At 43.1% G+C, this 26,501-nt stretch overlaps 1 protein-coding gene across 9 annotated transcripts in view; it reads right to left on the bottom strand.

Moving 5' to 3' along the window:
* Positions 1-565: 565 nt before the first annotated feature.
* The window catches only part of RBM47 (RNA binding motif protein 47), an 81,226-nt gene continuing 55,290 nt past the window's right edge, over positions 566-26,501 (bottom strand). For 4 of the 9 annotated variants that reach the window (XM_027642907.1, XM_027642908.1, XM_027642910.1 and 1 more), the window contains 4 exons: positions 10,291-11,450; positions 8,573-8,779; positions 4,833-5,035; positions 1,617-4,450 (listed from right to left, as the gene is read on the bottom strand). In XM_027642907.1, coding sequence (XP_027498708.1) covers positions 4,199-4,450; positions 4,833-5,035; positions 8,573-8,779; positions 10,291-11,450 — 1,822 coding nt within the window. In that variant the 3' untranslated portion in view covers positions 1,617-4,198. Of the gene's footprint in view, positions 578-1,616; positions 4,451-4,832; positions 5,036-8,572; positions 8,780-10,290; positions 11,451-24,596; positions 24,754-25,123; positions 25,252-26,018; positions 26,042-26,501 lie in introns of those variants that run through there. The other 5 variants (XR_003527580.1, XM_027642911.1, XM_027642905.1 and 2 more) reach the window with 5 other exon arrangements.

The following is a 26,501-nucleotide window of genomic DNA, read 5'->3' on the forward strand; positions in this document are numbered from 1 at the left end:
TGGGAGAAGAGACCGACCCCCACATCGCTACAACTTCCTTTCAGGTAATTGTAAAGAGCAATAAGGTCTCCCATGAGCTTCCTTTTCTCCAGGCTAAACAACCCAGCTCCCTCAGCTGCTCTTCATAAGATTTGTGCTCCAGACCCTTCACCAGCTCTGTTGCCCTTTTCTGGACTTGGTCCAGTGCCTCATTGCCTTTCCTGTAGTGAAGGGCCCAAAACTGAGCACAGGATTTGAGGTGTGGCCTCACCAGTGCTAAGTATAGGGGGAGGATGATCACTGCCCTGGTCCTGCTGGCCACACTGTTTCTGATACAGGCATTGGCCTTTTTGACCACCTGGGTACACTAGTGGCTCATGTTCAGCTGCTGTTGACCAGCGCCCCCAGGTCCTTTTCTGCTGGTCTGCATTCCGGCCACTCTGCCCCCAGACTGTAGCACTGCCTGGGGTTGTTGTGACCCAAGTTCAGGACTCAGTATTTCACCATGTTGAACCTCGTAATGTTGACCTTGGGCCATTGATCCAACCTGTCCATATCTCTCTGCAGAGTCTTCCTACTCTTCAGCAGATCCACACTCCTCCCTAACTTGGTGTCATCTGCAAACTGACTAAGGGTGAACTCAATCCCCTCATTCAGGTCATCAGCAAAGATATTAAACAGGACTCGACCCAACACGTAGCGTTGGGGAACACCACTTGTGACCAGCTGCCAGCAGGATGTAACTCTGTTCACCACCATTCTCTGTGCTTGACCATCCAGCCAGCTTTTTACACAGTGAAGAGTACGCCCCTTCATGTCATGGGAAGCTAGTTTCTCCAGAAGAATGTTGTGGAAGACAGTGTCAAAGGCTTTACTAAAATCAAGGCAGACAACATTCACAGCCTTTCCCTCATACACTAAGTGTATGTACACTAAGGTCACCCCTGTTAGTTTCCTGGTTTCTCCTTCTGCCCTGTCTTGTACATGGATGTCAGATTTGATACCTTCCTGGCAAGTGGGACCTCTCTGGTTAGCAGGGCTTCTGGAAAATGACATAAAGTCATTTCTCTGCTGCCTCACACTGCTCTTCTCTCCAGAATTGGTATTTGCAGCAAATTTTCTTGAGGTGGACTTACACCAAGGATACAGCTAAGGATTCTGGAGAGCTGCAAATACTGCCAAGAGGCACAGTTTAGCTTTCTGTGCATTTGAAGCAAGAAGCATGTTGAGATGAAAATGATGTGCCAGTCCACAGTGCTCCTGCCCTGCAGTGAGGACATGCAACAGAGCTACAGGTGTTTGTGCACTGGGTGGATGGAAAGCACAGAGGGATGCCAGCTTCAGCTCCATCCACATCCAGGCATTGACTCTAAACTGGATGCAAAAAGAGATTTAGGCTGTTCAGAAGCTGCTGGAAGAATGGGGAGATACCCAGTATGCATGCTGGGGAGGTCACTGTCCTCTGCAGGTGGTGGGGTGGCGGAGCCAATGGGACAGTTCATCTCTCCTCCCTGCAGGAGATCATGGGGATTCCGACTGCAGTGTCCTGCTCACCTCCTGCCCCAAACGCCCTTTTCCCAGCTCAGAGAAGAGCACAGCCTTGGCAGAATGGGATGTTGCAATGAAATAACAGTCTCTGTTTTTAAAGAATGCTTTATTCACTACATCCTAGAAATGTACCGTAAATGGAGCAAGAACTAAATAAACTCAGAGGCTTCTGACAATACAGAGAACAGAGATACAATAAAATATCTAAAATATCAGCTCTTTTGAGAATAAGGCACACTGGCTTTGTTTTATATATATTTTTTTTTTCCTTAGAATAGTTTGTTCTTAACCTAGAGATGTTCACATTTCAAGTTATGAGACTTACCTCAGTAGTAGTGTACATGAAATGGTTTAGAAGAAAGTGTAAAAGACAGGCATGGGCGGGAGGCTCAGCATGATCTGGCTGCCTGCATTCCCCAGGTCCTGCCTCCATCCCTGGGTACTCCCTGCTCCTGCCCTGACTAAGGCAGCACCCAGTGGTGGCCTGGGGCACATCAGGGTTTGCCCTTATTGGCTCCTTTCTCTTCCTGCCACCTCTGTGAGCGGCAGGACTCTTGTCGTGCTGGCAGAGAGGATTACTGGGAAGGAAGCCATCACCCTTCCTCCCTCCTCTGTGAGTCAGCCATGACATGGGGCTGTAAGGAGGCCAGCAGGGGCCCAAAGTACTAGACTGCCTTTTCTTGCCCCAGGGATGTTTGTACATGGCCTAAGGACCCATGGCTGAGCCGTGGAAAGCCTTACCTGGAGGACGGGAGGATACAGCGCTGGAGTCCCCCTGGGGGCTTTTCCCTCCTGCTCTCCAGGCTTTGCCCATATCTCCTCCTCTTCCTCTACACAGGGGCAGGGCCTGGAGGCTGAGGTCTGGATGTGCTTTCAGATGGGCAGGTACAGACAACAAAAAGTATCCCGGGAAGGGGCGTGGAGGGGCAGAGTCCGACCTAATGGTTAACCTCACAGTGCTTTTGGTAATGGGTCGACAGGGTCAAGGGGAGCTCAGCTTGTCTGAGCAAGAGCACCTAAAATACAACTGCTCAATTTTGGGGCAAGCAGAAGAAGTGTATTAAAAAGGTCACTTAACTGAGCTGGATGCAGTCTGAGAGCGATTCAGTTTTCAAAATATACTCAATACGAAACCCCTTTGGTAGGTACTTATACCACAAAAAGTAAAGGAACATTTTTTACTGACTCCCTGCTATGCACCTTGTGTCACCAGAGCTGTGTTTGCAGAGCTGATGCACTTCATACAAAGGGCAAGATATTTCTTTACCATTTTACTATGTTTTACATTCACTGCACTACTAAATAAAAGCCTTTAAACAGGCCACAAAACACTGCAATAATATATTTACTTCTTAATAAAACAAACTTTTTTATAATATCGCAATAAAAGGTTTTTGTTTTGTGGTAAACCACATACTATGTAAATTTGCAACATAAAATGACTTTAAAAATGTATATTAAAAGATATTTACAAGCTCTATGTCTTAAAATCATTGGGTCTAATCACTCCCGCCTCAATGTGCATGTACAACTCCAGTTGCGGAGAATGGAAATTAAAAGTGGAAGGGAGGCTGGGAGGGGGGCTAGCCCCTGTTTCACTAATTCGAGTATTACTACCACACCTAGTACCTTTGAAATTTCTCATGGAACATGATGGAGCAATAGGTAAGTAATGCTGCATATCGTCTCAGTGAGAGCATGGCTGCTCTTGACAGCATACATTCTTAGTCACTACAACATATACTTCAAAGAATAAAATAAAGAGCATTGAAAAAGAGCCTAGGCTTTATACTGGATGAAGATCTAAGTCAAGACACCTTGCATAAAATAGCAGCTACTCATTTCTGCACATGTTCCAACTACAAGTAGCTTCAATAAATAGAAAATCCAGTTGTTAAGGAAAACTTGGAGCCTTTCCTTTGCTTAAGACAAGCCTGCAAATCACACTGTGAAGAGGTATGTGTGAGAAGGCTTTTTTTTTCGTTTTCTCTTTCTCCCAAACAGTCAGTATTAGTTACTTGTGATTTCAAATAAGAAAAAGCAGACTGTATTAATGCCAGCACAAAACTGCAGAGGTCTTGCACATTTTTCAAATTGCACTTTCCAGTATAATTTTTAAATAAGATACATGTTGTTTTTTTCTTAAAAAACAAAACAAAACAAAACACTAAGGTATGTATTCCTTAAATATTGAATATATTCTTCAAAATATATTGTTAAAACTTTCCCTAGCTGCTCAGGTGTGCTTTTTAATATATAGCTGATATATTATTAAAGGCACTACAAAATAGACATCTCTGGAGTGCAGAAATTACTAAAAAATAACCTTCATACCACAAATATATTGAAAATATAACTGCTAAAAAAAAAAAGACCCTATGCAATCCCACTACAATGCGTATAAATGCATGTCAGCGGTGGGCTGGATGCATTGAGGTCCTTTGGAAATGTATGAATATAGGCCTGTTAAATTTTAAAAATAGCCTAAAAAAGTTAGTGAAACCTTCAAGCATAGAAAATATTTCGAACACATTTTTCTATGGCATTCTTCACTTTCTGCATCAGTTTACCAAGCCCAAATATTTACTCTTTCGCAGACGGTTCTTTCTTCATAAATAGTAAAGTGTTCCTTCAGTGTGTGTTTCTCTGCCATCCTCCTCTGCTGGCAGTCTCAATACGTCTGGTAGATGTCATGGATGGGCACCTGGATGGTGGCAGCTGGGAAAGCTGGGGGGATGTAGCCAGCATATCCTCCATAGGCGGCAGCAGCAGCGGCAGCAGCAGCGTTCTTCTGTAGCGTGGCTATTGTTGCTGTTGCCGCAGCAGGTGCCGCGAATGGCACATAACTTGTCCCATAAATCCCGGCTGTGGGGATCCGCTGCACATTGGGAGCCATGGTGTACACTGGTGTGATGGGGCGACCCTGAAAGGAAAGGGTAAAGACCTCAAAAGAAGTGCTTAATTTGTTGTTACATCTTGCTTCCACACTCTGAAATGCAAACCCCCTAGAAGGGAAGCAGACAATGGGGGGATAGGCAGTGCATACCCTCTTGATTGAGAGTTATGCCATCATGGGAGGCTGTTCCCTCCCTCACAGTTTGGGTTCCCCATAGTGGGGAAAGCAGTCGCCCAATGAGCAGATGTCTAAGACAGGTCAGATGAACTGCAGGGCTGTTGGGTACCGTAACATCCTCAACAGTATCTCCTGAACAGAAGCAGGGTAAGAGACTAGTCTTCCCCCCACACATAGCAGGATGTATGGGAAGTGGGATGTATGGGAAGCAGGACTTCCATGCTGAGCTCACCTGGAAGGGAGGAGGCGTTGAGACTGCTGGTATTACAGCTGCAGCTGCGGCTGCTGCGGCAGCTGCTGCACTGGCTGGGTCCTGCTGGACAGCTATAGGGTTGATGATGTGTTCAACAGTGTGGATTTTACCGTCTTCCATCATCTTGGCTGGTGGTGCAGCCTGAAACATGGAGTACTGGGCACCAATGGCAGGGATGGCCACTAGGAGAGACCAGACATATCAGATGCATTGGGAAAGAGTTTCCATGACCTCATCTCAAAGAGCTCTCCCTCCCAGATGTGCAAACTCTCCAGCAGTGATCGTGTGCTGCTCTTACAAGGGCAGCTAGCCTCATGTGCATGCAGGAGATCTGGGGCACCTCTGTCCTACCCATGGGTGGGAGCACCATGGCTGATGCATAGTAATGGACTTGCTGCTAATTGCTTGTCTGGAGTTTTTCCCCATGATCCTGGCATGGATGTTTTAGGGCCAGAGTCCTGCTGGGCACTGGAAGCTGTGACTTGGATTTACACAGCCCCTTCTGACAACCTCTTGTCCTCCCCTCGACCAAGACTGTGGCCTGAGCACAAGGATGGATAGGAGTGTGTAGTATCCCAGTGGGGTCCCCACTCCAGCTGTTGAGATCAATAGGAAGAGCAGCTTCAGGACAGAAAAATGTGGTTTGTACTCCAGAAGTTACAGGCAGCAACTGGTCTGGTTTACATACCCTCTTTTGGCCAACTCTGTGAAATATCAGGTGATTTACTATTATGCATTTCCCAGGACTAGCTTGGCTAAATATGTTTTATCCCATCTGTCTGCTACAAAATCAATCTATTTAATGAAAAAAAAAAAAAGAAATTGCTCTTTGGAAGTCTCCATCATGCCAAAATTGAACAACATGAAATAAATTGAGCCACAGTCTTTCAGACAAAGGGAAAACACTCTGGTCAGAATGATAGTGTTCAGAGATGGTGAGTTTGTATATGGTTCAAAACAGAGCTTCATGGCATTGTTTAGGGAAGAAAGGTGCTTTGCCAAGCATTTCCAATAATCACAATAATTGCACATGACCCAGCAACATATGCTTGTAGTTCAGAAAGCCAGCTATATCATGGGCTGCATCAAAAGCAGCATGGCCAGCAGTTCAAGGGAGGTGATTCTGCCCTTTTACTCAGCTCTGGTAACTGTCCATGTGGAGTACTGCGTCCAGCTCTGGGAATGTGAACCTGTTGGAGAACATTCCAGAGAATGTTCAGAGGGCTGGAGCACCTCTGCTGTGAAGTCAGATTGAGACAGTTGGGGTTGTTCAGCCTGGAGAAAAGAAGACTCCGGGAAGTCCTTATTGTAGTCTTTCAGTACTTAAAGGGGGCTTACATGAAAGACGTTTTAGTAAGGCCTGTAGTGATAGGACAAGGGGTGACAGCTCTAAACTGCAAGAGAGTAGATTTAGATTGGATGTAAGGAAGGCATACTCTATGATGAGTCTCTGGAACAGGTTGTCCAGAGAAGTTGTGGATGCCCAGTTATTGGAAGTGTTCAAGTTCAGGTTGGATGAGCCTTGGAGCAACCTGAACTAGTGAAATACATCCCTGCCCATGGCAGGGACATTGGGTTAGTGGTCCAAAGCTCTTCACTGGCACTTCACGCAGCATTCAGCTTGCAAGCCTTTTAACAAAGAAAACAAAGTAATCAATAAATAATAGGTGATGGACTAAGAGGTGATGTTGGCACCTATGGGAGGTGCAGCCAGTAAGTCAGAAATGAAGCCAAATATGCACATAGGTTTCTTTCAGTGCAATGAAACTTTGCAATGAGGAAGTGTGCAATTCTGTTTGCTGGAAGGACGTGCCCGAAAGCAGTACTCTTGTTTTGATCCTGGAGACTGCAACCAGATATCTTTCCAGCAGAGATGTTTCCTCCACGAGTGGAATACTATTATTTCCTCAAGCAGAGACCCCCACTCATGAGATTTTCCAGTTCTCCTTTTACACCGAGTCCACCTGCTCAGCTCAAACCAGTTTTATTTCTGGTTTAAATATCCTGGATAATTTCTCACCAGGCAAAGGCAAAGAGTTCACATGCTCCATTCTGCAGTAACCTCTGGCAGAAAAGCAGGAACAGTCAGCTAGGGTATTGGGGTGACCTCTCAGGAATTTTCTAACCATTTGCAAAGAAATGAGCTTTAAGATTGTTCTAGACAGTAGGTAGGAAACTTTGCAGAGTTGGTACATCTTTACTCCTCTGTTCTGGTAATGTGCTTTCAGAGTCATACCCTCTTCATAAGAGAGGTAAGTCTTGCATGTGGTACCTCTCACTGGATCAGCTGATCTGGTTGGAGAAAACAGAACTGGTACTTCTGTGTTCAAAGGCTGTGCTGGAACTATACGAGCAGGGAAGATCTGATAAAAAAAATCTGAATCTCAACATGCTTTAAGTGTAGAAACATTTAGACTTGAGGTTCAAGCTTTTGTTTGGCAGTCAAATGGAATACAGACACTGCTAATAGGCATTAATTTCAAAGATCACCTTTCAAGCATCCTTTAGTAATACCTGGAATTCCTGAAGTATCTCTGCAAACAGACAAAGCGGTAATATTTTCTGATTTTGAGTGGGTAGTTTTCTCATGAAATCTGATCTCTCTTTGGAAATAGCTCCAATCTTAACAGCCTTCCTTTGTCTCTAGACTTCTCACATTGACTCACCCAACTGTTATGAAGAAATCTTCACAGCCTTGGACTTGATGATCTCAGAGGTCTTTTCCAACCTGGTTGATTCTATGATTCTATGATTCATTAGATGCAAGCTGTAGTTTTCACTGACAGTATGGAGCATGTTTTGGGAAACTACTGTAGCTCTATTATTAAACACTGCTTAGACCCTGCAGTTACAGTTTACATGGAAAGGAATGAGGAGAAGACATGAGGACTTCTGCAAGGCGGTTTGTCCCCATCACCTGCAAGGACCTTCTTTCCAGGCTAATTTTCCAAATAAAAATCTTTCCAAACAGGATCCTGAGTACTTGCAGATCTCCAGTCTTCTTCACGTGGGAATGGCAAGGGCTGGATAGTCAGCTGAGAAAGTGGCAGAAGGGGCCAACTCCTGCCCCAGCCCTTGGGCTGGCTTGCCACAGCCCAGAAGAGATGAAGACTCTCCTGTATGTACTGTATTGCTGCAAGCTGGACCCTGAGGGGTCCTTGCATTGCTCCTTCTCCATGCTGTTGATGGTGATGGAGGAGCTTGCCTCAGTCAGGGACTTTCCTGCAATGGGAAAGCCCCAGGTCCTCTTCTCAGCCTCATAGCACTGGAGAAAAACAAATTTAAAGGGGAGAGTTCTGGCCTGGGTGGAAATTTAGGATAGGAATCTCCCAGGGTGAAATTAGCATTGAAGACATTGAAAGAGAGGAAGATTGCTCTTAGAAACCATGCTCTAGTGTACATGACTAGATGGAGAGGAAAGTCTGCTTCCTCCTGAGGAAGTGGAAATGGGGACGGGAGGGGTGGGCATTGCTTCAGCCCTTCTTTTCTTTGGCCTCAAGAGTTCCCAGATGATCCTGTCCCCTGTCCTGCCATGTGCCGCTTGTTTGAAGAAAGCCTGGCTAGAGCCAGGAGGTATCTAGCACAGGGGAGCACTGGGGCTGTCCTCACCGCTGCAGTCGTGGGTTGGCCCTGGAGGAGCCCTTGCATGCCTGACAGAGAGCTTGGAGTGGAGACTTGCCCGCCACCCCTACTTTCCTCCCCTCCTTGCACATACTAACCTGCACCAGGCTTAATGGCCACCGGATTGACGGCTGGTAACTCCAAGTTGGGAACCAGTTCATATCCTTTCTCTTGCTGTTTTCCTTTGCCTTCATGGTACCTGCTGTAGATTCCACGGCCGGCAGAGTATCCTCCCAGGTAGGAACCCCTAGGGCCAGGGGCTCTGTTGCCAGCTGCACCTCGCCCTCTGCCTCGTATGCTGCCTGCTTATGATAACAACATAGAAGAGGATGGTGAATAACAGAGAGCAACAGCCCCATGGGGAGCATGATTGACCCCAGGTTGAGATCCAGAGGCACGTGCTTAGAGATGTGGCTGTTGAAGTCAGTATGATCTGAGTCCTAGTGAACCTGCTTAGGAAAACAGCAGTGCCTTAGAAGCAGCCAGCAAGCCTATACTTGTTTTGCTTTTGATGTTTCTGAGCATTTATACTGGTGCTCATTTATACTGTGCAACTCTTGTGGCAAGTGTTAAGGGTTCAATGCACTCAGCAGAGAGGATCCTCAAAGTGATTTCTGTGCATTAGGAACAGCTTCTGCTTTCAGCTGTCTTCCAGAGGAGACCCAATCTTTCAACTGGCCACAACGGGACCCTGTGGAGATGGTACCTGGACCCTCTACCTGGCCTTTGACCAACTTTGTCCCACCACTGCATATATTTTTACTAGTGTTGTTTGTTTTCTCTCTATTTTATTAGAAATGTGAACATAGCCCATCTCCAAAAATACTGCTTTTATTTATCTTGTTAACTCTACAAGTGTTACGACAGTACTTTGAACACTGCAGTATTAATGCACTCAGTGATGTTCTAATTGAATATTTAGGCTATCAGTCAACTCCTTCATAGTCCATGGCACGTACAAATCTGGAAATTGAGGAGAAGCTGAAATTCTTGATAGACTAAGGTTAAAAATACTTGGTTTATATAAGTACTTAAGAATATATTCATGCTAAACTGCCTGTTATATGGAAATACACATCAAATTTCAGGAAACTCTAACTCCTGGAATTATAATTATAATTGTGTAATTATAATTGTAGCACCAGGGGTGCTGATAGGGTTCTTTATGAATAACAGATTTTTTGATTAATTTTTAATGACTGTAACTGATAACTAATGAAAATATACACAATAAAATAATTATTTTGCACTCACGTGACTCCTTTTGCTTGTAGTTCTTAAATTACTTTATAAAGGACACAGCACGGCTGTCATTTTAATGCAGTGGGTAAACGATATCTAGAGAGCTCCCAGCTAAGGCTTTCCCTGACATCTCTCCCTTTGGATGACCAGGTCATCATACCCACACTTCCAGAGCACTCTGTCATGATTGCTAAAACCTAAGATCCAGCTTCCTTCTTTGGAAGGAGACATCAGAAGCTGGAATCCTTAGACCTACTCAGAGTTAGTACAGCACTCATAGCACCCAGATCTCTCTCTTCCCCATCCCATACTTGGTCCATTATCTCATTCTTAACCATATTTTTGATGCCTCCCTTCTACTAGCCTGTACGTTACCAATTATTTATAGATAACTACAATTTGTATAGTCACAAATTACAGTGAGACCAAACAGAAATATGGCAAAACATACCTATAAAAGAGTATTTAAGAAAAAATTGCATAGCACCATCTGTCCTTTGGCTCAGGCAGACCTTGGGTTGCATCAGCCTGAGATCAAACCTGCCCATCATATCCCCTAATTGTGCTTACTAACCTTTCACAAAGTAATCTCTGTTGGGCCCAATCAAGGCATTGTATGGATATCCGTAATATGCTAGTGTGTATGGATCACAAGAGTAAACATAATTAGGTTGCTGAGTTACTTCGGACGTTGCTGCAGCCCCTCCTTTTGCTGCTTTCTGGTAGCGAGTGTATTGCTCCTTGTCTACCGGCTTGGCCAAGGTAACCTCCAGGCATGAGCCTTCCAGTTCAATACCGTTAAGGTTGTTCATGGCATGAATGGCATCTTCCCTGGTTGTGAAGTGCACAAAGGCGTAATCACGTATTTTTTTCACTCTCTCTACACAGCCAGGGTTAAACTGACCAAAGACCTTTTTAATGGTGTCCTCTGTGGTCTCAATCATTAAATTCCTTACATAGAGAATTTTAACAGTCTCCATGACATCTTCATCCACATCTATCTCTGGTTCTGCCCAGTCAACAGCAATCTGATGTCCCCATAGCTGGATCCTTCCCGGCATGAGTTTCCTCCTGGCCATTGCTGCTGCTCGATGGCTCTCATACTCCACAAAGGCAAAACCTCTGTTTTTCATCTTGTCTGCGGCGCTGGCGTACACAATGACATCCAGCACACCTTCTGTCACCTTGGCGATCTCTTCCAGGATCTCCTCTCTCTTCTTCATCTTGGGAATGCCTCCAATGAAGAGCCGGCAGTTATCCACGCTGCAGCACACACCCAGCAGCCTGCCAGGGCGGATTTCATAGTTATTCAGCTCCCTGACTGCACGCTTTGCCTCGTGCTTCTGTGTGTACATCACGAAGGCGTACCCACGGTTCTTCCCATCAAAGTCCATCATCAAGCGCATTTCGTAGATGCGGCCAACAGACTCAAACACAGGGACCAGCTCATCTTCATAGACATCACGGGGGATTTTGCCCACGAAGACTTCACAGCCGCGAGGAGGGTGCAGGCCGTCCCAGCCTGGAGGAGGGCCACCGTACTTGCGTTGCCCATTCTCCTGGATCATGCTATATCCAGTGCGGGCCATGAGAGCCAGCAGAGCTGCCTCATTGGGCGCACCAGCAACGCCTTCAGGGACTTTTGTGGTAGACACATTGGTGGAATCATTGCTCATCCTTGCAGTGGAGTCCTCAGCGGTCATGGTGTCAAACTCATTCACAGCCTGATAAAACCTGGGCAAAGAAAGAAGGACACTTGTTAAAATCTGTTAGCTACCACCAGAATTCCACCTCTCTGTTTTGTTTTCCTATAGTTCTACAAGTTTGTTTTTCAAACTGTGACTAAGGTTGCAGAAAAGAAGAGGAACTAGCCACAGCAGCCTGAGGAGTGATACTGCAGAAGGAGTGTATCCTGGACATAGGCACAGCCCCTCTTTGAGGAAGGTGGTTGAGGATCACCTGCCTGTACCTCCCTGGCATCAAGAGCTGCTGCCACAGGATGCCAAAGTCATTCCTCAGTTAATATGCCAGGTGGCATATTCCATGGTGAAAGATGGCAAATGCATGAGAAGCATGTTCCCATAGGATAACAGCTCCTCTAGACCTTCGCAGTAACTGTTGAGTACAGTTGAGTACATTTCACACATTACATTACATATTAGCCTCAGGGGAGGACAATTCTTGTTGTCTTGTGCAAAGGGTGATCTGATAAGCTTCTGACTTGCCTGCTGCTTGTGTTACAATGTCTGACATGTTTGTCTTCCATTATTACAATAGGACTTCACAAAAGCTGAAGAGAATCACTCCCTTAAGACAGGCAACAGAGACCTGCAAGCTAAGCCAGCAAGAGGAAGGCAAATCTCAGAAACCTGATTCTGAGCATTTTAACACAGGCAAAGAGCAAGAAATGCAGATATACAGGGGGAGATGATCTTGCTATTGACTTTAGCTGCAAGGCAGTGGGCTTCCTCTCTGAGCACAACTAAATAACACACTCTGGAACTCTGAGAGTTGTTAATTCATTGACGTTTAAAACTGGAAAAATCCACCAGACTATTTAATATGAGTGATTGTATATGACATGGACCATTACATTTTATTGTTATTTGCACACTGAGTCTTATAATATTTATCTGAGTAAATCATATCTTCCAAAGGGACCTTGGCTTTAAGGAATCAAAGAGTTGTAGATTCCTCTCCTCCTTATACGGCATGTTTGCTAATCTCGTCATCAGACAAGCAAGTATGCTGTATTTCTCATGGGAATTTGTCTGGCTTTGCTTCCAGATAGGATTACTTGTTAAGCCTTTCTCTGATAGACTAAAGAGTCTTCCAAGACTTCAGCTTTTGTCTTATAGTGATATTTAAGTTGTGCAATCAAGCCACAACTCTATGTTTTTAATAAAACTTGCAGACTGAACTCTTCACCATTAGTCTTTTTTCACCTAAAATTGCTTGTGGGTCTTTGGGCAATTCTCTAGGGTTTCAGCTTTTTTTACTTTTCCTATATACAGGGATGAAGAACATTGCTACTTCTTCTTCCCACATTTCGGTATTGCCAAGGCTTGTTTCTTCACACCTACTAACAAACCACATGGAGTTGTTTTTTTTTTCCCCTTCAATTTTAGCCTCAAATCCTTTATAGAAGCACCACTTGCTGGTGTTATGTCCCATGTAGCAGGCATGTCCTGTGTTTATTACTCTTAAATGCCACAGCCTTGCATTCAGCTCTATCCCTTTTGAGTAGATCCCACATACTGAGTGCTACATGATTGGCTCCTCCTAATTGTTTTTTACAACTCTATCAGCCTTTGCTTCATCCACTGATTTATTTGTCATATTTTACCTTCATGACAGATTTGTGGATGGAACGGTCAAAATACACTGATCCTTGTAGGAAACTGCAAACCACCATAATAAATGCTCCTAATCTGGGTTTGGTAGGTTTATTTTCCAAAAAAAAGGACAAAGCTTTGACCAGATTTATTTATTCTATGTAGTTCTGTTATTCAGTGGGACACAGGTTTCTCTCTGTCCCACAGGGACTCAGATATATATACCCTTCATTAGAATGATTTGGCCATTGCATTGGTTACCATGCAGGCAGGTCCTTCACTAGTACAGCAATCCCAAGTCCACAGAAATATGGCACAAGATTTAGGCACCTAGGTCTGATTTGTATGGTCAAAAAAATCCATTTAAATCCTAGTCAGCTCAGTACCTCAGATTTTTTTTCAGTAAAGCTCTTGAGCTGCCCAGAATTGTGCTGGTCTGTACCCAGAGATGCCTCTGCACCAGCCAGGGCAAGCACCACTGTGTTTAGTTTAGGTCCTAGATGCATTTGGGATTGGGAAACCAGACCTCTGAACCATGGTCTGTGGTAGGACCTTATTCTTCATGTGTTTTTGGACCATGAGTGTTACACACTGATGCTTCTCAGCCATTTTAATTTAAAAATATGGAGAGCAGAGGGAAAGATAAAGAAGATGGAGGGCAGTAATACTGATGCTGATACTCAGCAATACTTTAGAAAACATAATTCCTTTGAAGTAAGGTCTTTCATGGAATTGCCTCAGTTTTGATAGCTTCTTGCTTTAAAATGTTGTTGATTAACATGTTTCTCTCAGATTCAAATGTTCCCTTGTAACAGTCAGACATTTCAGTTTTATTCCTGGGAATTATTTGCCATAATTAAGAAAATTAAGGCAGAATAAAACAGTTTCATTTGCCATTTGACAATTTGTTACTAAAAAATGTAATTTCACATTTCCCAGAATGAAAGCAAAGCTTGTTATACAAACACTTTATGGGGAAATAATCATTACCTTTACACGGGCCACCTGTTGGCAAGTGAAGTACTTATCACCCCAACTTTGTCTAAGTTTAGAAATGAGTAATTGCCATCAGTTTTGGGTCAACTTACGAAATAAAAGTTTCTGTATTCTGTTGTCTGCAGGGCTTGGTTGCTGAGGCAGAAGCCTAGAAAGCTACAGGTGAGCAGTGGGATTGCGGAGTGAGGAGAGATCAAGCAAAGCCTCTCCTGACCACCAGAAACCAGCTGGTAATTCAGTGACCATGCAGGAACTGGCATGTTCTCCAGCACTTTGCATCGCACCAGCAGGATGATTTCTAGTACTGGAAGCTGTTCTCGAAGCTGCTCCTAAGTGCTGATGGCCACCTTTGCTGCAGACACTATCATACACTGTTTGTGATAGTGCATAACTAAAAATTCCTAGTGAACCTAAAATGCATTTATTCCTATCTAATTTACTAGGAATCAAGATTTATGACCAAATGTGGTTTGGATTTTTTTTCCTGTGCAGCTCCATAGAGCTGGGTTTTATGAGTAAGTACTGCCTAAGAAAGTCAGCCCATGTAGCCCCAATTGATTTAACTAAATACACACAACAACTTATTCATTGCCACATGTCACAATCAACACCTTCACAGAGTTCAGATTTCATATACCCTGAGATTAGCTCAGTTGGTTAAAACTTGGTGCTAATAATGCCAAGGTCAGTGGTATTAATGCTAATAATGCCAATGGGTACAGGTCATTGACTTAAGAGTTGGACTCGATGACCCTTGTGGGTCCCTTCCAACTCAGAATATTCTGTGATTCTACCTTGATGAGAAAAAGAACACAAGCTTGTCTGGTCTGAGAGTTCTCCTCTCCTGTTATTACTGCCTTATAAAATGGGCTACCAATACAACCTAACTTTTTCATGTTGAAAAGCAATCCCTCTCAAGAAAATGGTTTCCAAAAATACCATTTTCTGAAGTGTTCAACCCTACTTGTGCACTTTTTTTAGTCCACGGTAAACTGGTTGTGAAAACTTGCTATCATATTTTGTGGGTGTACACAAGACATGAGCTAATACTATGGGTCTAGTGGCCTCAGTAAAGCCAAACTGATTTCAGTACATCCACTATGTGCGATGAATGCTAATAGAGGCAAAAATTTAAGCTACATTAAAAGGTAGTGTCTTACTTGATTTTTAGTCTCTGAGAAAGAAGGTATACCTGATCTTGATGACATAGATTCATAAAAGAGAGACAGACAAAAATACTGCTAATGAGAAAGGTTGTGTTTTAGAGACAACTAACTAGACAATGACTCATTATCAGGACCTGAATTAAGACTGTCTTCTTTTCTTCTCAGAAACAGGTAAATCCTGCTTGATTGTTCAACACCGTGTTAGATGGATGTTAACAACTGCCAGCCTACCAGGAGCCAGGCTTACGAGCCCCTTGGTTCAGCATCTCTGCTCTGAGGACTCTTCCTTGCACAGGTGAACTATTATAGTGGTTTCACTGAAACCATTCAAATTTCATTTTCCCTTACTTACAAAACTCCTTCCCTGTTGCCAGTAGGACAGGTGTAAATAGTTCTTGCCCTAAACATTAATTACCTTCTTTTTAATCTATATTTTTCACATTACAGCTCAGAATATTAAATGGGAAACTTATCGTGTTGGCAGTGACTGACCTAAAGCATACCATGAGCAGGTTGATTAACTGAGGCAGATCTTTTATTAAACAGAAATACCACACCTTGATTAACAACAACAAAGGGCCCAATACTGATGTCCCTTTTGCCAGGGCAAAGGCAGCTTGGGGCCCCAGTGAGAAAGCAATGCCCTAACTCCATATATCAAATAATCCTTGGGCTAGTCCAGATCTGGGCAGCGCCCTGTGAAGTTAGGCAGCCACGTGCTCCTCTGTTGATCCCGGTGTGGTCAGATAGGCTTTTACAAACACAGGGACACAGCAGTGTCCTTGGGGCAGTAACTGTGTGTCCACTTCACTCACGTGCTCCTATAAAATGAGGCTCTTTATGTTTGGACTTAATTCATCCCTCCAGTTTTGTACTGCATAGTACATCATGTGTCCTTTTGTGGGTGACACAACCTTCAGCCTGGGGATGGGTGCCAGCACCATGGGAGGCAGCAGGAGAGACCAGGGAGACCTATGTTTCTGTGATAACTGTCAGGGGGAGGGGATGGGGGTTCCCATCCCCCACTTGCAGACCATGTACTGAACAAACTCTGGCTGAGCTGACAGGGTGTGTCTTCATGGACAGTGCACAGCCATCAGCCTCTTTCAAGAAACTGCCACAGTTTTGCATTTTAAACCACAGCTGCTGCAGAGGGAAGGTTGGTTGCCGAAATTTTAAATACACTTTGTTGGCAGAGGGAAATAACAGCTACTGGTTTAGATGTGACCTTCCAAGTTTTTTAGTTGAAATAATAAGGGAAAATGTTAATCCTGCTGCTGCCTATCGTCAGCAGCTCTGAAAGCATGGCTGTCATTAAAGTTCTTTATTTTCAAAATCTAACTCTATTCTCATGACAACTTTATATACATAAAATATATACAAAACCAACAACAGCTTACTAAGAACAACTGTGTAACTTTATCACAAACATCAGATATCCACAGAAATGCTCCTGCTGAAAACCCAGTTTGCTTGTTCAGAGATTATTGGCTGCACAGAATAACTCAGGGGCCTTGTCAATTCTAACTACAGTAGTGACTTGAGCATTGCATCAAGTGTAATGTGCCAGTCACCTTCCTATTTAAAGATAACTAAAATATCATTATACAACAGTTTTCTTTTTCTTGGCAAGACTGTCACTCTGTTCCTGCTTATTATTCGCATAAATGAGCTGAACAAAGCAGAAATCTTTGAGATTGTTGCCGAAGCTGAGCCATGGCATGCCCAACTGCAGAACCCAGGGCCAGCCCAGCGATCCTGCAGCTGCAGGCATGGCAGGAGCTGATGAGCAAGGTGCTCCTTCCTAAACTAAAGGTGAAATAGGATGTCTCACTTCTTTTACAAATGGGCCTAACATGGCCACTGGTCCTGCAAGCACTCATTGCCATCCCATGTGCTTTTCAGCAGAACACTTTGCCCTGTGTTTGCAATTAGTTTAGGAGACATCCTGCTGGAGGCAGCATCCTTGGCTCCTCTCCACGCACAGTGCAGAGGCCAAGCAGGCAACAGGTGCAGTTAAAAAAGGGTCTGATCTTTGGTGCAATATCCATGCAGAGACTTTGCCTGATTCCAAATTAATTTATATTTCAAGTGTAAAAGGCTAGTCCACAGAGTGGTTTTCAATAGGAATTGGACCACATCTCGTTTTCCCACCTGCTACTTCTAATGAAATACCAGTGTCTGAAGCTGAATCTTGCGGAAGGTCAGTGCAAGAGAGCGCAGCATTTCAGCACAGCTTTTTAGTCAAGGACATTTTCTGAAGGTCTTTCATACAGGAAAGGGAAGGTTACTTGGGATGGATAATGTCTTCACACTTTTACAAAAAGCAGTACCTGAGGCCAACAGCCCATGACAATGTCTGCAGTGTGTCAGACATATTGCTTTGCCTGCAGCTGAACTGGGTGAAGAAGTTGCCCCAGGCTAGACTAAACACTTTGAAAAGGTGGATTTTCTTAATCTGGATCATTTTGGCAAAACTCTGTGGAGTAAGTGGTGGACTGCATCAGCAGACCTGAAGGGGCAGGAACATTGGCTGGCAAGAGACTTGATGAGTAGCTTGCAATGAGCAGCTCGGAAGAGAGTAATCTCAAAGATCAAATCAGCACTAGTTGTTGACAATGACATGTCTGTCTGCTGTGCAAGTCATCCTGCTGCTAGCACCTCTAAAGCACTGCTTACTCTCAACATCATCCATGTGCCTGAATTAGGTCATCAAATTTGTCCCTCTCCAGCCAGGGTCACCTGGAAGGAATCTTTTGGCTCAGGTGCTGCATGGAACACAATGAGATGTGTATGCAGCAGCATTTGCTGCACTGAATCATTTCCCGTATATGTTCAGGAGAACATGTACAGCAGGAGCTGTACACTGCCCACTAGAAGTACTATACTTAAATATGTAGAGAGCAGAAGTGTAAAATACCTGAGGGATAGGATAAGACCAGCCCACTAAATCCTCAGACTAGCTGCTGAAATTAGGACAAGAGGAAACAGTCTTAAGTTGTGCCAGGGAAGGAAAAATTTCTTCATTGAAAGGGCTGTCAAGCACTGGAACAGACTGCCCAGGGAAGTGGTTGAGTCACAGTCTCTGTAGGTATTTAAAAGACATGTAGATGTGGCATTTAGGGACATGGTTTAGTGCTGGACTTGGCATTGTTAATGGTTGGACTCAATAATTTTAGAGGTCTTTTTCAACCTAAAAATTCTATGATTTTCTGAAATTCCCACTTCTGCTAATGGTGACACTTGGCATCTTAACCTAGGGCCTATCATCAAGGTTCTGACTACTGATTTAATTGCAAGAGCTCATATTTCATGCTTAAATTTCAATCTTATTTTAGTCAGTTAGTCGAGTTGCCCTTATAAGGGGCAAGTTAATGTTCTGGGCCTGAAATGCAGTTTTCAGGGTGGATCTACTGCAGAGAGGGTCTGTGCACAGTTTTCAGTTGCTTAAATTTGTCCTAAGTGGCTTAAGCATGTTAAAAATGGTTGGTTTAAAACTCACCAAAACCTATTGATTTTGTCTTTTTATAGTATTAGATTCAAAGAAAGAAACAGAAAATGAAGTGTGATATTTTCAACAGTACTCAGCAAATAGTACTCAGTAGATAGCGCTACTCCTCTGACATCAGTTACAGGACTCTAATGGCTGCTATAATATTATATTTAAGACAGTGACGAGCACTACTGAAAATCCTGCTTTAAAAGTCTTGAAGGGATGGGTTATGTTCTCCATGAACCAATCAAAAGCAATGTATTTGGCTTAAAAAACTAACAAAATTACTAGAAATCTCTACTTTTGCTTCTTGCTACTTTTAAGAGGAAAACGCCTGAAATTATTCTGTAAATTAACATCCTGGAATTTCCCAGGTTAAAGTTTGAATGTTAATCAGATAATTTAACAAGGAATTTATACATTCAATGATTGGCTACAACTTCAAACCAGGATTTTAAGGTTAAACTTCTTATTTTCATCACTGTCATTAAGAATAATAACGATCACAGATCTAGTTCTCTTAGCCATATTATACCAGTTCCCTTAGCCTAGTAATCTTACCTCACAGCAATTTTATGTGCAATTTAAAAAATGGAGCTAAAATTATCCCATACAAAATAAAGTCACCTTGTATTGTGCAAACTTCCTGCCTATTCTGTTATCACCCCTCTCTTCATCCTTCTATGGCATCTTTAATCTGGTGTGTGATTCACTTTGCATTATCTGTAAGCACTGTCAAAGCCCAGCAGTGAACATTCCCAGTGTGAAGGTCCCTCAATGACCCAACCTCCTGGCTTCAGAACTGCAAAAATAGTATTCAATGAGGTATCAGAGCCACAAGGATCATTGAGTCCAGCTCCTGACCCTGCACAGGACCATTTCCAAGAGTCACACCATGTGCCTGACAACACCGTCAGGCTTCACGCTGTGACAACTTCCCTGGGCAGCCTCTTCCAGCACCCAACCACTCTCTGAGTGAAGAGCCTTTTTCTAATATTCAGCCTAAACCTCCCCTGACACAACTTCAGGCCATTCCCTCAGGTCCTGTCACAGATCACCATGGAGATCAGTTGCCTGCCCTTCCTCTTCCCCTCACGAGGAAGTTGTAACTGCAATGAGGTCTCCCCTCAGTCTCCTCCAGACTGAGCAGACCAAGTGACCTCCACTGCTCCTCATACGGTTTCCCCTCAAGGCCCTTCACCATCATTGTTACCCTCCTTTGGACACTCTCAAGAGCTTAATATCTTTCTTTTTCTCTGGTGCCCAAAATATTTAAGGTGAGGCCACACCAGTGCAGAACAGGGAGGGACAGGCACCTCCCTCAACTGGCTGCAATGCTTTGCCTGATGCCTTCCAGGACACAGTTGGCCCTCCTGGCTGCCAGGGCACTGCTGACTCATATTCAACTTGCCATCAACCAGGACCCCCAGATCCCTTTCCACAGCACTGCTTTCCAGCACCTCATTCCCCAGTCTGTATGTACATCCAGGGTTGCCCCATCCCAGGTGCAGAATCTGGCACTTTCCATCATTGACCTTCCTCTGGCTGGTAATTGCCCAGCCTTCTAATTTGTTGAGGTCTCTCTGCAGGGCCTCCCTGCCTTCGAGGGAGTCAACAGCTCCTCCCAGTTTTGTGTCATCTGCAGACTTGCTCAGTATCCCTTCCAGTCCTGTGTCCAAGTCATTTACGAAGATGTTGAAGAGCACAGGGCCTAAGACAGAGCCCTGTGGAGCCCCACTAGTGACAGGTCACCAGTCTGATGTTACCCCATTCATTGTTACCCTCTGTGCTCGACCCATGAGCCAGTTGCTCACCCACCACATGATGTGTTTATCCAGCTGTGTGCTGGACAGTTTGTCCAGAAGGATCCTGTGAGAGACAGTATCAAAAGCTTTACTGAAATCAAAAAAGATTACATCAACTGGCTTCCCTTGATCAACTTGTCATAGAATGAAATCAGGTTGGATAAGCAAGACCTTCCTCTATGAAGCCATGCTGTCTTTGACCAATGACTGTGTTGTCTTTCAGGTGTTTTTCAATAATTTCCAGAACAATCTTCTGCATAACTTTGCCAGGCACTGAAGTGAGACTGACAGGCCTGTAGTTTCCAGGGTCGTCCTCCTTGCAAATCAGGGCAACATTCACCAGCTTCCAGTCATCTGGGACCTCTCCAGATTCCCAAGACCACTCAAAAGTCCTTGAGAGAGGTTGTGCCGTGACATCAGCAAGCTCTTTGAGGATTCTGGGTCAAATCCCATCAGATCCCATAGATCTGTAGGAATCCAGCTGGAGCAGCAGAATCCCACACAATTTCAGACTCAGCTGGGAGCTGATCATTCTCACAGTCATGGTCCTCCAGCTCAGGGCACTGAGACCCCCTTGGTCCATCATCCATGTTGAAGATAGAGGCAAAGAAAGCGTTAAATACCTCTGCCTTGTCTCTGCCCTGTTTGTGAGGTGACCATCCTTATCCTTTAACAGGCTGATGATATTTCTATACTACCTATTGCCATTAATGTATTTGAAAAAACTCTTTTTATAGTCCCCCACATTTCTGGTTAGCTTCAACTCCAGTTAAGCTTTGGCCACATGAATTTTCTCCCTACAGGTGCAAGCAGAATTTCTGTATTCTTCTCAAGACATCTCAAATAATAAAGTAAGAAAACTTTCCTGAGCCTAGTTGTGCTTATTACCATTGCTTTTTGATGATCACAAGTGAAAATTTGTTCATGAATATATGGTTTTCTCATTATGAGAGTGAAAAATTAACTATGTACCAAAGGACCACCAATACCTAGAGCATCCTACTGACGTGTCCCTGCTTCTACAATGTGAATTCTGTCAATGCTATGTGTGTTTCTTGAGTGTTTTTATGCTACTGCAGTGCCAAGCTAGCCACCTCAGCTTGTACCACTTCTGAAGGAAGTTTGGGTAAGCAAAACCCAGTCTCCTCCCTAATTTTATAATCCACTTTGCTGCAAGTCATTTAGAACTTTGTCCAACAAGTTGTGTAACCCCTATGTTGTACTGTTTGCCCCAGCTATATTTTTTACTGAGTCCATTTCAAAATAATTCTATAACTCTCAGCTATTTCAATAGGACTGATCACTGGCTGAGGCCGAAGTTATTACCCCGCAAAGTATTGAAGCCACATGTTGAGGAAAGCTTAGAAGATGAGAGATGGTTTAGCTCTTATCAGCTAAATCAGGAAACAGCACAACCCTTCCTTTCTTCCCAAATTCCCATATTTCAGTCTAGTCAACATAAGCTATTATTACCATGGTCAGACAGGAAAATGTGTGACATATAAAGTTCAATGTAGTCACTTGGTATGTAACAAGTCTTTCCTATTTTGGATGAGCCATACTTGATGGAAAACTTTTTGTGGTGTTTCTTTACCACAAAGCAATTAAACTCTGTTCTTAGCAGAGATGCTGATACCTGTAAGTATGTCCTGCTTGTATTAACATTTAAAAGCATTCTACTTAGAAAGGGAGAAGTGTTTCACTCAGGGTGGACTAGGAGTTCACAAGCTTTTGCCATAAGAAAGATAGTAAAAACAATGTTCTGCAACTGAAAAACAAAACCACGACTAGACTCATCTGTTAATTATTATACAAGAAAGATAAGACATTCACTTGTTTCACTTCTTGCCTCTTTGAAGAAAAATCTTACATATGAACACAGTGATTTAATTCTATCATTGAAAATGTCTGTGAAAGGCTTTGCTGAACTCTGGAGTAGGGGTATGTGTGCATGCGCTTCTTTGTTGTTATAACACAGAACACTCTATCTGTCTGTCTACATAAACATTACAGTAAGATGTTCCACCCCACAGTGCAACCAATAGTATCTAAAAAAGTTCACAAACTACAGTTGCCTTTTCAGCTTTTCTGGTCCAACCTTTTCAGCTAACTCTTCCGGAGATCCCAGAGCGAAACATAACACATCCCGCCTGTTCATATAAAGTCTACTCGCTTAATCAAATTTATTACAACAAAAATAGCTTTGGACTTTTCAGTTTGCCCTAATCTCATGCACTATTTTTATTACAACATTCTCAATTTTGTGTATACCACGTGACAACTGCAACAATGGGGGGCCCAACCTGCAAATCTGCTTTCAGCAGGAGGCCAGGATTCCAGGGAAAGCTGAAAGTGGTTCAGTATGTTCCCTCCCCCTCAGGTCACAGAAATGAAAATCAACATAAAGCGAACCACAGTTGGGATGTGAATGCTGGCTGCTAAAAGTACATTAAACTCAAAGCATTTGCCTTAGTCCATGGTTGGCGTTTTTGTTCTTTTTTTTTTTCCCTTTGTGCACTGACATTTGACCCTTTTTATAATATGCACCTTGCACCACTGAAGCCCAGTTAGTTATTAATTAAACTCAGGTACCAATGGCTGACTTGTACATATCACGCTTTTAACTGCCTGGTGTTGCCCGTGCATGGAGGAGAGGGGGATGGAAGTCAATCGTCTTTGCTGTGAAATTCTGTCATATCGGCAGAAAGGAGCTGCAAAGTGCAGCAATTTGTACCTGACCTCTGATCTAAGACGTTTGTACAGACCTTTGAACGTTGGATTGAAATTGAGAAACCAGGTTTACAAGTACAAGGAAGAGGTTTCCAGCACTCGTTACCTGTGCCCAGGGTTAATATTATAAATTAAAAAAAATGTTTAACCAAGGCAGGAACTTTCTCAGGGGGCACCATTCCTGCACTGGGTTAATTCAAGACAATATGAGTCTACTGAAATTACAGCTCAGTTGGAAATACCTATGGTTTGGAAATGAAATTTCTGTTCACTCTAGAAAAGGAGTGGGATTTGAGGCAGATATAATTTGAAATTCACCTTTTGTTGACCTTAACTGAGATTATTTTTTTTTAATTAAAAGCTGAAGAAAGAAGACAAGGATCTTTTGATTCAATATAATTTCTTCAGCAAAGAATGGAGCTGAAATGCAGAATTGAATAGAAATTATTAAAAAGAGTAGCAAAATCGTTACTTCTTTGTTAACTTTATTTATTTTTATATAAGGCATTATCTAATCTTGGTTATACAGTATATGAGAAACACATGGAAAAATAATCAAACCAACAATATTATAACAAGCTCTTAATAGACAGTCATGTGGCCTTGCCTTGACAAGCAAAAAGGACGTTTTGTAGTTCTGTTAGATTAACCGTCTTAATTTAATTAAAAACCTCTCTCACCTCTTTCATACAATGGCAAGGTCTTTGGTTCAACATCATCAGCTAACCCTAACATACACCACTGTGGACCATGCATTGGGTGTGAAGGCTTTCAGAATCAGTTGTGATAACATGATTGAAAAAGATGCCCTTTCTGCAACCCAGCCTCTGTCCATGGAGCACTGCAAGGGATGGCAGTAACAGTTTGCCATGACATCCCTCACATGCTCTGAGCACTGGCTGTCATCCTCAGCAAGCTTGGATGTGCAAACAGTGAGGGAGCCCTTTATACACACATTTTGAAGCATGGTTTCAATCCCACCTAGGTCAGGACAGGACACCACTATATACAGTTGCTGCATCTGGTCCACATGGAAACTAACATTTTTGTCATTGATTTTAATTGAGCTTTACTTACAACATCTACATTATTTTTTTTCCAAGTTTAAGTTCAAAATTCATTATTCTTATCAGCATTGACCCCAATAAAACAATAAATTAATAAATAAATAAGTGCGAACAGATTAGTGTCACGTGTCCAATGTCATGTACAAGTCTTACACATTTCACATGCTGCTTAAGCAGAATATGAATAGAATAATATCAGAAGTTGATATTCTTAAAATATTATCAAATCTCCAGTATGCAGGATGAGTTAAATAGATTAATTTGCAACAATAATACTTGCATACATACCCTGTTTGCTTAACTTTCCCAGACACCTTCAATCCATAACCCCCAAATTTTGTACCAGAAGTTGATAATCCACTTTTAAAGTTTGATTTTTTTATGTCAATCTCTTGAAAAAGCAGAACAAAATACCAGGCAGCACAAACAGACAATGGCAGAGACGGACTGATTGAAAACACAACAGCAAACAGTTGTAATTGGCTACCTTTCAGTCCATTAATTAAAGGTAGTAGAAAAAATATGTTTGAAATATGATTTTGTTTTCTTCTGTCTAAAATATCAGCAGTTTAGTTTTCACTGTTCAGACATTTGCTTTGTTGTTTGTTATGCAAATTCTTTTAGATATTCACATGTTGATCTCTTAGTTCAAGCTTACAAGCAGTTGCTTCCTTCTCAAATAACTCCTTAGGACCCTCTGAAGGAAGGCAAAACCCCAAACCAACACCTTAATGATGATATACTTTTGGTCTCAACTCCCTGATAAAATAAAAACCAGATAAAAAGCCCTACAGAGCAAACAAGATTTCCCTTACCTCTCTGGTCCTGCGATCGAAGTGCAACAGGTTAAGAGGACTTGCGCCTTTGCCCGAGCAACCTTTCTTCCTAATGGCAAAAGCCGTGTAACCTGGTTATACAGTTTATGCATCTCTTTATTGGCCAGTGAGCGTTAGCCATTTAAATTCCTTGGGAGTCATTTGTTAAGGGCTCTTAGGCTGAGGCTAAGTGGGTGGGACGGGAGGGAGAGGGGATGTTAGTGCTGCCAGACACAGAGAGCTCTCCAAAGTGGTTTGAAGATTAATAGAAAACCATCTGCAAGGAAGGGATCTTTGAAGGGAGGGTTGGGTCCAACCTTCAGGGAAGCACAGGAAAGAGAAACTGTAACATTTTTGCAGGTAGGAGGAATTTGAAGAAAAAGATTTCATTCAAAATTCAAAACTTGGAAAAAAGGGAGTGAAACATGTACAAACAACTCCTTCCTAGCACAAGGCGTTGTGCAAATAGTTTGGGTTACTCACAACAGATAAGATAAGAAAAGGGCATATTTTGCTTGATGGCATGAGGCTTTTTCAGTGAAAATTTTTTTTTCTTTATACATGTCTGGCAAAATTATTTTAGGCTATACTGAATCAATTTATCTTTGGTTGTAAGAAAAACAAGGGGTCTGCAGCTCCTGGACTCAGAGGTAGATTTACTGATCACGTCAGCAGTGGGACGGTAGGAATAACTCAGCCTGTGCTGTGTACCCGACATGCACTGTTTCAGCAGTAAACACGGAACTCCAACGTGTTTGCTTGAAAGAAAAAAAGCACCCAGTGCAGAAGTAAAAGCACAAGGGTGGTAAAACATGATTCATGGCAGCAGAAATGGTCTGTACATAACAACGGACCATTAGGCCCCGGGAGCACTTAGGCAAAGCAAACAACACACCTTCTCAAGCAGCCAAGAGGAGGAACCACTCTGAAACATTCTCTGGATGATGGATTTGCCTGGTTGGCAAATAGTGTGCACAGTCAGCCAGCAGGAGAAGAGGGAGCAGGGCATGCCTTGGAAGATGGCTAATTTCAGGGAAAGGACACTCTCTAAAGGAGGTGAAATGCAAACAACATATTGCAGAAGCAAAACAATTACAGCTTTCAGTCCTTTTCCAGTTGTTTTTACTGGTATTGCCATTCCTATCTCTGCACACCCCCCTCATGTAGTAAAGCTTAGTCCAAATCTCCATCCAAGCAGCACAAAGGCTCAGGACAACAACCTCAGGGCAACCCCATGTGCAAGAAGAAGTGTATTAACCTCTTCATGACAAACCATAAACTGGAGTAGATTCTGCAGAGGAAGCACTGGCAGTTTGTATCAGATGGTTCTTCATAATAATTTATTCTTGTCCTCTGAGTGCCTTGGTCTGGGCATGTA

The sequence above is a fragment of the Corapipo altera genome, unplaced genomic scaffold (assembly GCF_003945725.1).
Source record: "Corapipo altera isolate COAL_440 unplaced genomic scaffold, ASM394572v1 22, whole genome shotgun sequence".
NCBI classification, from domain to species: domain Eukaryota; kingdom Metazoa; phylum Chordata; class Aves; order Passeriformes; family Pipridae; genus Corapipo; species Corapipo altera.